We start from the raw sequence: 13,518 nt of genomic DNA, 5'->3' as shown, positions 1-13,518 counted from the left end.
ACGCACTGTATATTTAAATAATTTATTCAGACAGGATTCTAATTCGCAGTTTTTAGAAATTATCCAGTTTTCGAATAAAATAAATGTTCTTTATTGCATTGTTTTGCTGTTAGAATGGACACCTCAAATTGTCTATTTACAAAGAGCAATATCTGTTCAAAACAAATCTGTTAAAGTTTATTTTGACATTGTACGTGGAGACCCTCCCCGTTCCCTGTCCCTTTACAAATGTCTCCCGTCTGTGATCACTTTTGCCTGGTATAAAATACGTAGCTTACATACTGAATTAGGTTCATCATTATATCAATTATTACAAGGGTGTATATACAAAATAAGAAAGAAAAACAATAGAAAAATGTTAGTGGGCGGGGCTTGTGTCATGTGATCTGGTGAGGCGCTTCGAGCATCTCCATGAGGAAGGTGTCTATAGGCGTGTCTCCAATCAGCTTGAAGAAGAACAGGTGTTCCAGACACTTCAGTCCAATAGAGCGCAGAGCAGGGAGACGCAGTAAGAGCTTAGCAAACCTGACACACACACACACACACACACACACACACACACACACACACACACACACACACACACACACACACACACACACACACACACACAGGGTGTGAGTGCTGATTTTATGGTCTGCCCCTTTATGGAGTTATACGGACAGAAGCAGCTCTAAAGTTCAGGACACGATGAACCGAGAGTTTCTCCTTGCACAACATAGGCTGGAGAACAAGTGAAGCATGCAGTAGCCGTCACTAACCAATACTGTCAACACCTCAAACAGAGCAACACACAATAACAGAGCAAAAGAAAATGAGTAAATTTTGAGATATAAAAGTGTTTCCATACCAGTGATAAAAAAAAAAACAGTTCCTAAGCTTCAAGTGAAACCTTGTGACACCTTCTGGTTTAAACCGAACCATAACTGGATGCATCAACCAGTTTGAACAATTACCAAAATGTCTGAATGTAAACAGTGATTTTGACAGGCTGGATGTGCACAGTGGTGCAGCGGGTATGATCTGTAGGTGGAGAAAAGGTGGAGGGGAGTGGATGGTGCTGTACCTGCCGGGCTGGTCAGGGTATTTCTGCTTGGTGTAGTTCTCCAGAGAAGCGTACACCTTCTCTCGTAGAGCCTCCACCTCGGCGGGGTTGGACAGGCCTTTGGCATCTACAAGCCGAGGGAAGACAGAGACGGTTGGACACGCTCACACTCGCCGCACGAGGAAGTTGTAGTGACCCACAACAACCGTCTTCCTACCGGCGTCTCACAGACAAGATGGCCGACATCTTCCTATTCAGGACTTCGCACTAGCATTCAACCCTGTTAAAAGCATTCGATCCTGTTTAAAGTGAGGTAATCACATTCGTCTGAATTATAAATGGCATAAAAAAAATAAATATAAATGATGCTTGCATCAACTTTCAACACCTTCAACCACGGTACAAACACCTTTGGTGTATTAACTGCTGTGGGGTGAGCTTTCGCCGGCTTTTAACACAGCCAAGGAGTGATTGGCAGGGAGTGACTGGCTTGATCTGGTTGGTTATGGTTGATGATGGTGGACAGTGTTTTTCCCCAGATGCCACAAAGTCTGAACTGAACTGAGATCTTGACTCACTTCCCTTCTCCTGTTCACAAACCACACCTCCTCACCACACCTCCTCTCCTCTCTTGTTCACAAACCACACCTCCTCACCACACCTCCTCCCCTCTCCTGTTCACAAACCACACCTCCTCACCACACCTCCTCCCCTCTCCTGTTCACAAACCACACCTCCTCACCACACCTCCTCCCCTCTCGTGTTTGGCTCTAGGGGTGGAGAAGACAGACTGGTAAAGTGAAGTCCACAGGGTCAAGAGCAGGATGGCTAACACAGGTGCTCCTCTGACAGGGACGTTCTCACAAGTCAGGCTGCTCACAATATCTTTTAAAGTGACCTTCATCCGACATCAGCTGGAGCAGTTCATCTTCTTGACGGCCCTGCAGGCACTCCTGTCCTGAAGCGGTTTGTCTAATCAGTGCTGGAGCTTTGGGTCCAAGATGAAACCGTGAGAGCTAAATAACAGCTTGAAATCAGTTGTTAACCTATTTCTGATTGATCCACAGAGTTAAACACCACCTCTCCTGTTTCAGTTAGGTGAAAGGACCATTTTACATTTCAATAGTAGAAACTAGAACATTTGCAGTGTCTCCTTGATTCCTCGTCTGCACCATTCCAGTTGTTCTTCAGCTCAGACGCTCAGTCCCTGCTGTGCGGACGTGTCTGCCCACCATGGTAATGCCAGCCCACACTTCACGGCTGGGAGGCTGATTGGTGAGGAACGGATAGTGGGAGGTTTGTGCCATACATCATTTAGAATCTTCAACATATTTTAGCTGTGTTGATGCTGCGTGTTGGTGGAGTGTTGATGCTGCGTGTTGGTGGAGTGTTGATGGAATGTTGATGTTGAGTGTTGGTGGAGTGCTGATGGAGTGTTGAAGCTGAGTGTTGTTGGAGTGTTGATGGAGTGTTAGTGGAGTGTTGATGGAGTGTTGATGCTGATGGAGTGTTAGTGGAGTGTTGATGGAGTGTTAATGGTGAGTATTGTTGGATTGTTGATGGAGTGTTGATGGAGTGGTAGTGGAGTGTTGATGGAGTGTTGATGCTGAGTGTTGATGGAGTGTTGATGCTGAGTGTTGATGGAATGTTGATGGAATGTTGATGCTGAGTGTTGATGCTGAGTGTTGATGCTGAGTGTTGATGGAGTGTTAGTGGAGTGTTAGTGGAGTGTTGATGCTGAGTGTTGACGTATGGCCTCGTCTAGGCTTTGCTTGGGAGGTATGATACAGCTTCTACTTCCTCACATCTGAGCCAGCAGTGTTCAGTAGTGTATCCAAACACTTATGAATCCAAACACTGGAACAGTATTTTTCTATCTTGTGCCTCTCGTCTTCGAAAATAAAACAGAGCACACAAAGTGGTGTTTGCAAGCCCGATGAACCTGGATGAAGGTTTTGTGCCATTTGTAATCTAGATGAACTTCTCTGAAGGTTTAGTGCCGTTTATAATCCAGATGAACCTCTCTGAAGGTTTAGTTCCGTTTATAATCCAGATGAACCTCTTTGAAGGTTTAGTGCCGTTTGTAATCTAGATGAACTTCTCTGATGTTTTAGTGCCATTTGTAATTTAGATTAACCTCTCTGAAGGTTTAGTGCTGTTTCTAATCCAGGTTTAGTGCTTTTGGAAGTTGCTGCCTATTCTCAACAGATCCCACTAAACATTCATAACGACATGACTGTAAATGAAAACAAAATAAAAAATAAAATAAATTATCTGAGGCTAAACACCTGTATATAATTTTAAATCAGAATCATTTTATCACATACACATACAGGGAATTTGTTCAGGCATGAGCACACATGTATGACTTAACACACAAACCAGACAAGCGCACTGTTAACCAAGGGAAAAATACTACTGAAAAAGAACTGGTGAATAGAATAAGAATGTAGACTACAGAATAAGTAATAATCAAGGGCCCTTGAGAGAAGATAGGGTGTGTGGATAAGTGTTTATGTGGTTGAGAATGTAAACATACTTACATCAGTGCAAATGGTATTACAGTGTGTGTGTATTGGTATTACTGTGTGTGTGTGTGTGTGTGTGTGTGTGTGTGTGTGTGTGTGTGTGTGTGTGTGTGTGTGACTCACCAGGGTTGAACAGTACAATGGCTCTGAGGCAGCCTAACTCTGTCTTATCCATCTGCATGTCCTTCATCTTAGACACCAGCTCAGTCAGCACTCTACCAAACACACACACACAAAGACACATGTCCATGCACACACACACACACACACACACACACACACACACACACACACACACACACACACACACACACACACACACACACACACACAATTTCTGTAAGGCAAAAATATTTTCTTTGTAAACACATAGGGGATGGGGAATAAAGGATGCGGAGGAGGAGAAAGGGGATAGAGGACAGGGAGGAGGGGATAAGGGATAGGGGACAGGGAGGAGGGGATAAGGGATAGGGGACAGGGAGGAGGACATAGGGGATAGGGGACAGGGAGGAGGGGATAAGGGATAGGGGACAGGGAGGAGGGGATAAGGGATAGGGGACAGGGAGGAGGGGATAGGGGATAGGGGACAGGGAGGAGGGGATAGGGGATAGGGGACAGGGAGGAGGGGATAGGGGATAGGGGACAGGGAGGAGGGGATAAGGGATAGGGGACAGGGAGGAGGGGATAAGGGATAGGGGACAGGGAGGAGGGGATAAGGGATAGGGGACAGGGAGGAGGGGATAGGGGATAGGGGACAGGGAGGAGGGGATAAGGGATAGGGGACAGGGAGGAGGGGATAAGGGATAGGGGACAGGGAGGAGGAGAAAGGGGATAGGGGACAGGGAGGAGGGGATAGGGGATAGGGGACAGGGAGGAGGGGATAAGGGATAGGGGACAAGGAGGAGGGCATAGGGGATAGGGGGTAGGGGATGGGGAGTCGGGGGGTGTTGCTGACCTGTCGAAGATGGAGCCCACCCCGGCACTGTGTGCGCTGCTGCGGTGAACGTGGAGGCCGGTGGCCAGCAGGATGCCGTCCTTCACCGTCACCGAGCGGTGTGAGAACGAGGCGATGAGCAACTCATTCCAGCCTGGGGAGGAAGACCACAAGAACCGGCAGCGTCAGTGCCTAGAAACAGCTTCCTGATGTTGGGAAGTGTGCTGCTGTCCAGCAGAGGGCAGCGTTCCTCTGTACCATGCTCTGATGTGTGTGAGGAGAGAGTGTGTGACTGCAGATGTGTGTGCGTGTGTGTATAGAGTGTGTGAGAGCAGGTGTGTATGTGTGTGTGTGTGTGTGTGTGTAGAGTGTGTGAGAGCAGGTGTGTATGTGTGTGTGTGCGTGTGTGTGTAGAGTGTGTGTCCAGGCCCACCTGCACGCAGGAGGATAACTTGGTCATCCAGGGGCAGGTCAGAGAAGTGCGGGATCCTCTTCGCCCACTCCACCAGCGTGAAGAGCTGCCTGTCTGCTGCCTGGCAGATATTAGTGACCGGGTCGTTTGTCTGCTGAGAGGGAGACAGGAGTGAGATATTAGTGACCGGGTCGTTTGTCTGCTGAGAGGGAGACAGGAGTGAGATATTAGTGACCGGGTCGTTTGTCTGCTGAGAGGGAGAGAGGAGTGAGATATTAGTGACCGGGTCGTTTGTCTGCTGCGAGGGAGACAGGAGTGAGATATTAGTGACCGGGTCGTTTGTCTGCTGAGAGGGAGACAGGAGTGAGATATTGGGGAACGGTTCGTTTGTCTGCTGAGAGGGAGACAGGAGTGAGATATTAGTGACCGGGTCATTTGTCTGCTGAAACGGAGACAGGAGTGAGATATTGGGGCCGGCTCTATTGTCTGCTGAGATGGAGACAGGAGTGAGATATTGGGGCCGGCTCTTTTGTCTGCTGAGAGGGAGACAGGAGTGAGATAAAACAATCAGAGGTCATTCTGTTCTGTGCAGCAAAGTCTTGACATCAGGGCTGTTGTTTAATCTGCTAAACACTTTGCTGCTGCTCACATGCTTAATGTACTGACTCACAGACACGTTGGACACGTTGATTTACTAGACACACCACTGACAGGGACACGAGAAACACACACACACACACACACCGAGTTTCCAGGACTGCCGTCTGCGTGTGTCTCCGTCTTCGGCTCCACCGCCAGCTCGGCATCGAGGATCTTGTCCACAGGCATGTCCTCATTAAAGCCACTGCTCGACTCTACCTCGTTATCACTCTTCTCCTTCCCACGCTGCCTCTCTTCCTGAACCGCTACAGGAAGTCCAGAGGGACATAAAGTTCAATATATACCATACACTGTATATAAAGCTGTTGTCATTTGAACAGTGAATGAGCTGTTTTGGTATACACTGAGGTGCCAAATGTCATGGAACAGGATGTAGTATCATGCACCCCCCCCCCCCCATCCAACAACAACCTCCCCAACACATCCCATAACGCTCTGTAGGGCTCATGTTGGATGAATGTACAGGACACGCCATTAATCAGAACTCTCCAGAAAGAACCTCAAACCAGTTCTGAACATCCTTGACTCAGTACATTACCCTGCTGGAATATCCCATCACTGTGAAGGTTCATGAAGTCCAGGAAGGACTGAAAATGGTCACCAAGCAGTGAAATATGCCAGTGGAACATGTCAGTGGAACATGCCAGTGGAACATGTCAGTGGAGCATGCCAGTGGAACATGTCAGTGAAACATGCCAGTGGAACATGTCAGTGAAACATGCCAGTAGAACATGTCAGTGAAACATGCCAGTGGAACATGTCAGTGAAACATGTCAGTGGAACATGCCAGTGGAACATGCCAGTAAAACATGCCAGTGGAACATGCCAGAGGAACATGTCAGTGAAACATGCCAGTGGAACATGCCAGAGGAACATGTCAGTGAAACATGCCAGTGGAACATGTCAGTGAAACATGCCAGTGGAACTTGTCAGTGAAACATGCCAGTAGAACATGTCAGTGAAACATGCCTTTGAAACATGCCAGTGGAACATGTCAGTCAGAGGTGTCAATTCCAGGTTCAGAAAGTAAAAGTCCTCACCAGGATTTTGCTCAAGCTTGCTAGATATTCTAATTAGTGCAATCCAGGTAAAATTAGTGGAATCAACACAATCCAGGAAGCCTGAGCAAAATCCCGGTGAGGACTTTTACTTTCTGAACCTGGAATTGACACCTCTGATGTCAGTGAAACATGCCAGTGGAACATGTCAGTGAAACATGTCAGTGGAACATGCCAGTGGAACATGCCAGTGAAACATGCCAGTGGAACATGCCAGAGGAACATGTCAGTGAAACATGCCAGTGGAACATGCCAGAGGAACATGTCAGTGAAACATGCCAGTGGAACATGCCAGTGGAACATGCCAGAGGAACATGTCAGTGAAACATGCCAGTGGAACATGCCAGAGGAACATGTCAGTGAAACATGCCAGTGGAACATGCCAGAGGAACATGTCAGTGAAACATGCCAGTGGAACATGCCAGAGGAACATGTCAGTGAAACATGTCAGTGGAACATGCCAGTGAAACATGCCAGTGGAACATGCCAGTGAAACATGTCAGTGAAACATGCCAGTGGAACATGTCAGTGAAACATGTCAGTGAAACATGCCAGTGGAACATGCCAGAGGAACATGTCAGTGAAACATGCCAGTGGAACATGCCAGAGGAACATGTCAGTGAAACATGTCAGTGGAACATGCCAGTGAAACATGCCAGTGGAACATGCCAGAGGAACATGTCAGTGAAACATGTCAGTGGAACATGCCAGTGGAACATGTCAGTGAAACATGCCAGTGGAACATGCCAGTGAAACATGCCAGAGGAACATGCCAGCTATGATGCAGCAGCGCCACCTCATGACCTCTTTCCATACTGCTATCCCGGGACAGATGGCAGGTCAGTGTATTTGAATGAACATGCAACTACATTCACACACACACACACACACACACACACACACACACACACACACACACACACACACACACACACACACACACACACACACACTTCCCTCTTCATGCCCATGGCCAAGCACTTCTGGTAGCGGCAGTATTGGCAGCGGTTGCGCTGCCGTTTGTCGATCAGACACTCTTTGTTGTCCCGACAGGTGTAGGTCAGATCTTTCCGGATGGTTCTCTTGAAGAAGCCTTTGCAGCCCTCGCAGCTGTACACACCGTAGTGTTTACCTGCATAGTGCAAAAGACCCATAATCCCTCAGACCCACAAACCCCCAGACCCATAAAACAGAAGCACAACCAGTCTTCTACAAACAGGAACCAACTGATGTGGTCAACAGAGCTCCAGTTACATAACAATAATAATAAAAAAAACTATATTGGTGTTTTAATATCTGATTCACTACACAGTTCATACATACAAACATACCACAATAATGGCTTTTCATGATGTGACCCTCAACAAATGTGAGTAACTTTACACAGTAGTACATACAACATGGCGAAAACAGCTCTATTTACGTATCGCCCTCTTTCTCCCTCCTTCTTTCTGTCTCACTCTGTGTGTATTCTAAACCCTCTCCCTCATCCTTTTTCTCTCTGTCTCTCTCTCTGTCTCTCTCCCTCCCCTCCCTCATCCTCTCCCTCTCTCTCCCCCTCCTTCATCCTCTCTCTCTCTCCCCCCCTCCCTCATCCTCTCTCTCCCTCTTTGACTTCCTTCTTCTCCTTCTCTCTGTCTTCCTCTCTCTCCCTCCTTCCTCCTCTCTCTCTCTCTCTCCCTCTCTTTCACTCCTCCCCCCCACCCATCGTACCTGAGGAGCGGTCCCCACAGATGGCACAGATGTGTTTGGATCCGGGACTCGTGCACTGGTAGTTGTTCATGCTGGCCAGAGGTGGGAGACCCGGAGGAGGTTTGACGTCCTCTGAGCTGCTCACACTACTCAGAGAGTTCATCTGGAGGAGGTGGTGGGTGGGGGCAGGAGGGGGGGCAGAAGATGGGAGCAGGGGTGGAGAGAGCTCAAAATAAAAATGAGGTCTTAGTTTACGTCAGCACACACCCACAACAGTGCTGCTGTTTGCCTATGTTCTTTACCCTATATACTCCACACACACACACACACACACACACACACACACACACACACACACACACACACACATATATACACACACACACACACACACACACACACACACACACACACACACACACACACACACACACACATATACAGTGGGGAAAATAAGTATTTAGTCAGTCACCAATTGTGCAAGTTCTCCCACTTAAAAAGATGAGAGAGGCCTGTAATTGACATCATAGGTAGACCTCAACTATGAGAGACAAAATGTGAAAAAAAATTGAGAAAATCATTTGTCTGACTTTTAAAGAATTTATTTGCAGATAATGGTGGAAAATAAGTATTTGGTCACCTACAAACAAGCAAGATTTCTGGCTGTCACAGACCTGTAACTTCTTTTTTAAGAGGCTCCTCTTTCCCCCACTCATTACCTGTATTAATGGCACCTATTTGAAGTTGTTAACAGTATAAAAGACACTTGCCCACAACCTCAAACAGTCACACTCCAAACTCCACTATGGTGAAGACGAAAGAGCTGTCGGAGGACACCAGAAACTGAATTGTAGGCTGGGAAGACTGAATCTGCAATAGGCAAGCAGCTTGGTGTGAAGAAATCTACTGTGGGAGCAATAATCAGAAAATGGAAGACCTACAAGACCACTACTAATCTCCCTCAATCTGGGGCTCCACGCAAGATCTCAGCCCGTGGGGTCAAAATGATCACAAGAACGGTGAGGAAAAATCCCAGAACCACAAGGGGGGATCTAGTGAATGACCTGCAGAAAGCTGGGACCAACGTTACAAAGGCTACCATCAGCAACACACTATGACGCCAGGGACTCAGATCTTGCAGTGCCAGACGTGTCCCCCTGCTTAAGCCAGGCACGTCTGAAGTTTGCTAGAGAGCATTTGGATGTTCCAGAAGAGTATTGGGAGAATGTCATATGGTCAGATGAAACCAAAGTAGAACTATTTGGTAAAAACACAACTCGTCGTGTTTGGAGGACAGTGAATGCTGAGTTGCATCCAAAGAACACCATACCAACTGTGAAGCATGGGGGTGGCAACATCATGCTTTGGGGCTGTTTCTCTGCAAAGGGACCAGGACGACTGGTCCGTGTACATGAAAGAATGAATGGGGCCATGTATTGTGAGACTTTGGGTGCAAACCTCCTTCCATCAGCAAGGGCAATGAAGATGAAACGTGAGGAGATCTGCATGGAGGAATGGGCCAACATACCAGCAACAGTGTGTGCCAACCTTTTGAAGACTTACAGAAAACGTTTGACCTCTGTCATTGCCAACAGAGGATATACAACAAAGTATTGAGATGAACTTTTGTTATTGACCAAATACTTATTATCCACCATTATTTGCAAATAAATTCTTTAAAAGTCAGACAAAATTATTTTCTCAAATTTTTTTTCACATTTTGTCTCTCATAGTTGAGGTCTACCTATGATGTCAATTACCGGCCTCTCTCATCTTTTTAAGTGGGAGAACTTGCACAATTGGTGACTGACTAAATACTTATTTTCCCCACTGTATATATAGAGAGAGAGATATTAAGAATTGTAGAATTGTCCAGACAAACAGGTCTTTGATCAGGAAAGTGTAAGCAAAGTCCATATATATATATATATATATATATATATATATATATATATATATATATATATATATATATATATATATATATATATATATATATATATTTCTCTCTCTTGTTTTCTCTCTCTCTCCTTGTCACTTTTAATGCTGGCTGAATAGAATGATGAGGAGAGGTGCGATACTAAAAGCTGCCAGTAGAGGGCAGACAGTTCACACATTAGCCACACAGAGAAGTATGTCAAATAATTTCATCAGCAACACGACTTGCAGCTCAAATTCCATCTGGTGTCCTTGAGATGGTCGTGTATAAGCCTCACTGCAGAATATCATTTACATTTTAACAAACATGTTAATATATAAAAAGCGATAAAAAAAATCTATGTATCTATCCAATACTGGAAAGACAGACAAATAAGTTATACATTTCACTCATTATAAAGCTGTGTGTGTGTGCATGTGAGTGTGTGCATGTGTGGATGTGTTTGTGTGTGTGTGTTTGTGTGTGTGTGTGTGTACATTTGCATAAGCGTGTGTGCGCATATGAGCTCTGGCTTATATACTGTAATATAAAATGTATACATAAATATAATAAATGCATACATTAATAAACACATTAATGTGTATACATATTCATCTTTATTGTTCAGTGTTACCAAGACAATTAACTGAAACCCCACCCCTCACCCTGCTTCAGCACCTCGGAGAGCAACCGCACACACCTGCATCACCGTGGCAATGGGCCGATCCTAATCATGCACTGGGCCGATTTGCCCTAGACAGTGATGGGTCTGGTGATGGGTCTGGTGGTGTGTATGGTGATGGGTCAGGTAATGGTCAGGTGATGGGTCAGGTGATGGTCAGGTAATGGTCAGGTGATGGTCAGGTGATGGTCAGGTGATGGTCAGGTTATGGGTCAGGTAATGGTCTGGTGATGGTTTGGTGATGGGTCAGGTGATGGGTCTGGTGATGGTCAGGTAATGGTCAGGTAATGGGTCAGGTAATTGTCTGGTGATGGTTTGGTGATGGGTCAGGTGATGGGTCTGGTGATGGTCAGGTAATGGTCAGGTAATGGGTCAGGTAATGGGTCAGGTGATGGTCAAGTAATGGTCAGGTAATGGGTCAGGCGATGGTCAGGTAATGGTCAGGTAATGGGTCAGGTAATGGGTCAGGTGATGGTCAGGTAATGGTCAGGTAATGGGTCAGGTGATGGTCTAGTGATGGGTCAGGTAATGGTCAGTTGATGGTCAGGTGATGGGTCAGGTGATGTGTCAGGTGATGGGTCAGGTAATGGTCTGGTGATGGTTTGGTGATGGGTTAGGTGATGGTCTGGTGATGGTCTGGTGATGGGTCAGGTAATGGTCAGATGATGGTCAGGTGATGGTCGAGTGATGGTCAGGTAATGGTAAGGTGATGGGTCAGGTAATGGTCAGGTGATGGGTCGGGTGATGGTCAGGTGATGGTCAGGTGATGGGTCAGGTGATGGTCAGGTGATGGGTCAGGTGATGGGTCTGGTGATGGTCAGGTGATGGTCAGGCGATGGGTCAGGCGATGGGTCAGGTGATGGGTCAGGTAATGGTCAGGTAATGGGTCAGGCGATGGTCAGGTGATGGTCAGGCAATGGTCAAGCGATGGGTCAGGTGATGGGTCAGGTGATTTCATCAGTCTTTTATTCAGGTCTGGAGGTTCATCTTCCTCAGATTTAGCTGTGTGAGTGAGTGTGTGTGTGTGTATGTCTAGAGCAGTGAACATAAAGAACACATCTAGTGCAGGATGATTCTGTACCACAATTAGGGGTGCACGATATGACAATATAAAATCGTGAATGGCGATAACGAGTGGAGAATCGCAGGCGATCTACCAAATTAGAGAATACGTATAGATCGCCTTTGCCAATCAGCGCAATTACTTTTTTAATGCTGGTTCCCGGCGATGCGTCATACATAGGGCGTAGGACTGACCAATCACAGTGAACTGTGCGTCTTCCACGCCTCCATGTTGTGTTTGTGAAAACTAAAAACTGCGTGGACAACGATGGTTGAAAGCCAAACCGAGCAGCTGGTAAAAAAGAGGAAATCCACCTCTGTAATCTGGAATTGGTTCGGATTTTCTTCCACTGACCAAGACCAAACTACAGCGATATGTAAGGTGTGCAAAGAACACGTGAAAACGTCCAATGCCAGTACAACAAATTTATTCAATCACTTGAGACGTAGGCATCCCAAGGAATATGCCGAAAGTGAAACAATGCCGGCAACGGGGGCAGCCGCCTCACAAGTGACCATAGCGCACGATTCCGCCACACCTCGCGCGATCGATATGTGGTAGTATAAAGAAACACCCCTCAAAAACAGGAAGGAACATTTACCTGACGAATTTTAATGTTGCTTTGTGTTTCAGGTTTGAAAAGTGCTGGAATTTAGGCTAACATCATTTCACAACAAATATCTGTCTGACTGAACAGTTCTCTTGTATTACGTTAACAAATACGAGCCTCTTGTAATTCCAGGACGAAACATGAGAGAACGTGAAGACGTTAAGATTGGGCAGGGAGGCTGACACAAACGCTGAGGAGAGCGAGATTTATTAAACGGAATTCCAAAGGCAGAGTCGTAATACCGGGCAGGGGCCATAACAGGTAGGCAGACCGAACATGAAATATAAACGGGCACGGTGGTGCAAAGAACAAAACAAGGCAGGGGAAACAAAGACTAGGCTGAACGCACTTACGACGAAAACGAAACAGAAACAGTTAAATCCCCTAGAGCACAAATGAGGCAATAGAACAAACAGGTAAGTAGTACAAAATAACCGGTACCGACATGGGAGACACGGGGACTATAAATACATTGAACTAGACTAGAAACAGGTTAAAACAATAACGACATGGGCGTGGCAGACGTGGGGAAACCATAGAAACAGACAACAAGGCAGGCTCAAGGAGCAGGGAACAACACAGACACGAGGAACAGGGAAACCTGAGTGACAGCTAGGAGAGGGGGGCGTAGCCCTACGTGACAAACAGTGTCATGTGTGTTGTTTACATTTTTTGTTTACAATGTTTGCACATGGAAAATTGCAATATCATTCATTTAAATCTGCTTAAAAAGATAGCTTTGTAGCCCCAAATGTTTTATTTTTTTCTTGGATGGAAGATCGTGATAAAAAATTGAAATCGTGATTTTATGAAAAAAAATCGTGATACAATTTTTTTCCCATATCGCCCACCCCTAACTACAATCAAACACAACCACAATCACAATCTAGATTACATCTGGTGTATGATTAATTAT

At 46.1% G+C, this 13,518-nt stretch overlaps 1 protein-coding gene across 7 annotated transcripts in view; it reads right to left on the bottom strand.

The window, feature by feature from the left end:
* Window positions 1–8: 8 nt before the first annotated feature.
* Window positions 9–13,518, bottom strand: part of rxrgb (retinoid X receptor, gamma b) — a 50,655-nt gene continuing 37,145 nt past the window's right edge. For 6 of the 7 annotated variants that reach the window (XM_077017376.1, XM_077017371.1, XM_077017372.1 and 3 more), the window contains 8 exons: window positions 8,351–8,492; window positions 7,592–7,769; window positions 5,664–5,826; window positions 4,941–5,073; window positions 4,529–4,661; window positions 3,697–3,788; window positions 1,067–1,172; window positions 9–525 (listed from right to left, as the gene is read on the bottom strand). In XM_077017376.1, coding sequence (XP_076873491.1) covers window positions 378–525; window positions 1,067–1,172; window positions 3,697–3,788; window positions 4,529–4,661; window positions 4,941–5,073; window positions 5,664–5,826; window positions 7,592–7,769; window positions 8,351–8,492 — 1,095 coding nt within the window. In that variant the 3' untranslated portion in view covers window positions 9–377. The remainder of the gene's footprint in view (window positions 526–1,066; window positions 1,173–3,696; window positions 3,789–4,528; window positions 4,662–4,940; window positions 5,074–5,663; window positions 5,827–7,591; window positions 7,770–8,350; window positions 8,493–13,518) is intronic. The other variant, XM_077017375.1, reaches the window with a different exon arrangement.

Source organism: Brachyhypopomus gauderio, chromosome 9, assembly GCF_052324685.1.
Source record: "Brachyhypopomus gauderio isolate BG-103 chromosome 9, BGAUD_0.2, whole genome shotgun sequence".
Lineage (NCBI taxonomy): Eukaryota > Metazoa > Chordata > Actinopteri > Gymnotiformes > Hypopomidae > Brachyhypopomus > Brachyhypopomus gauderio.
Note: the sequence above shows the minus strand (reverse complement) of the source record. Positions and strands in the feature narration are given on the sequence as shown.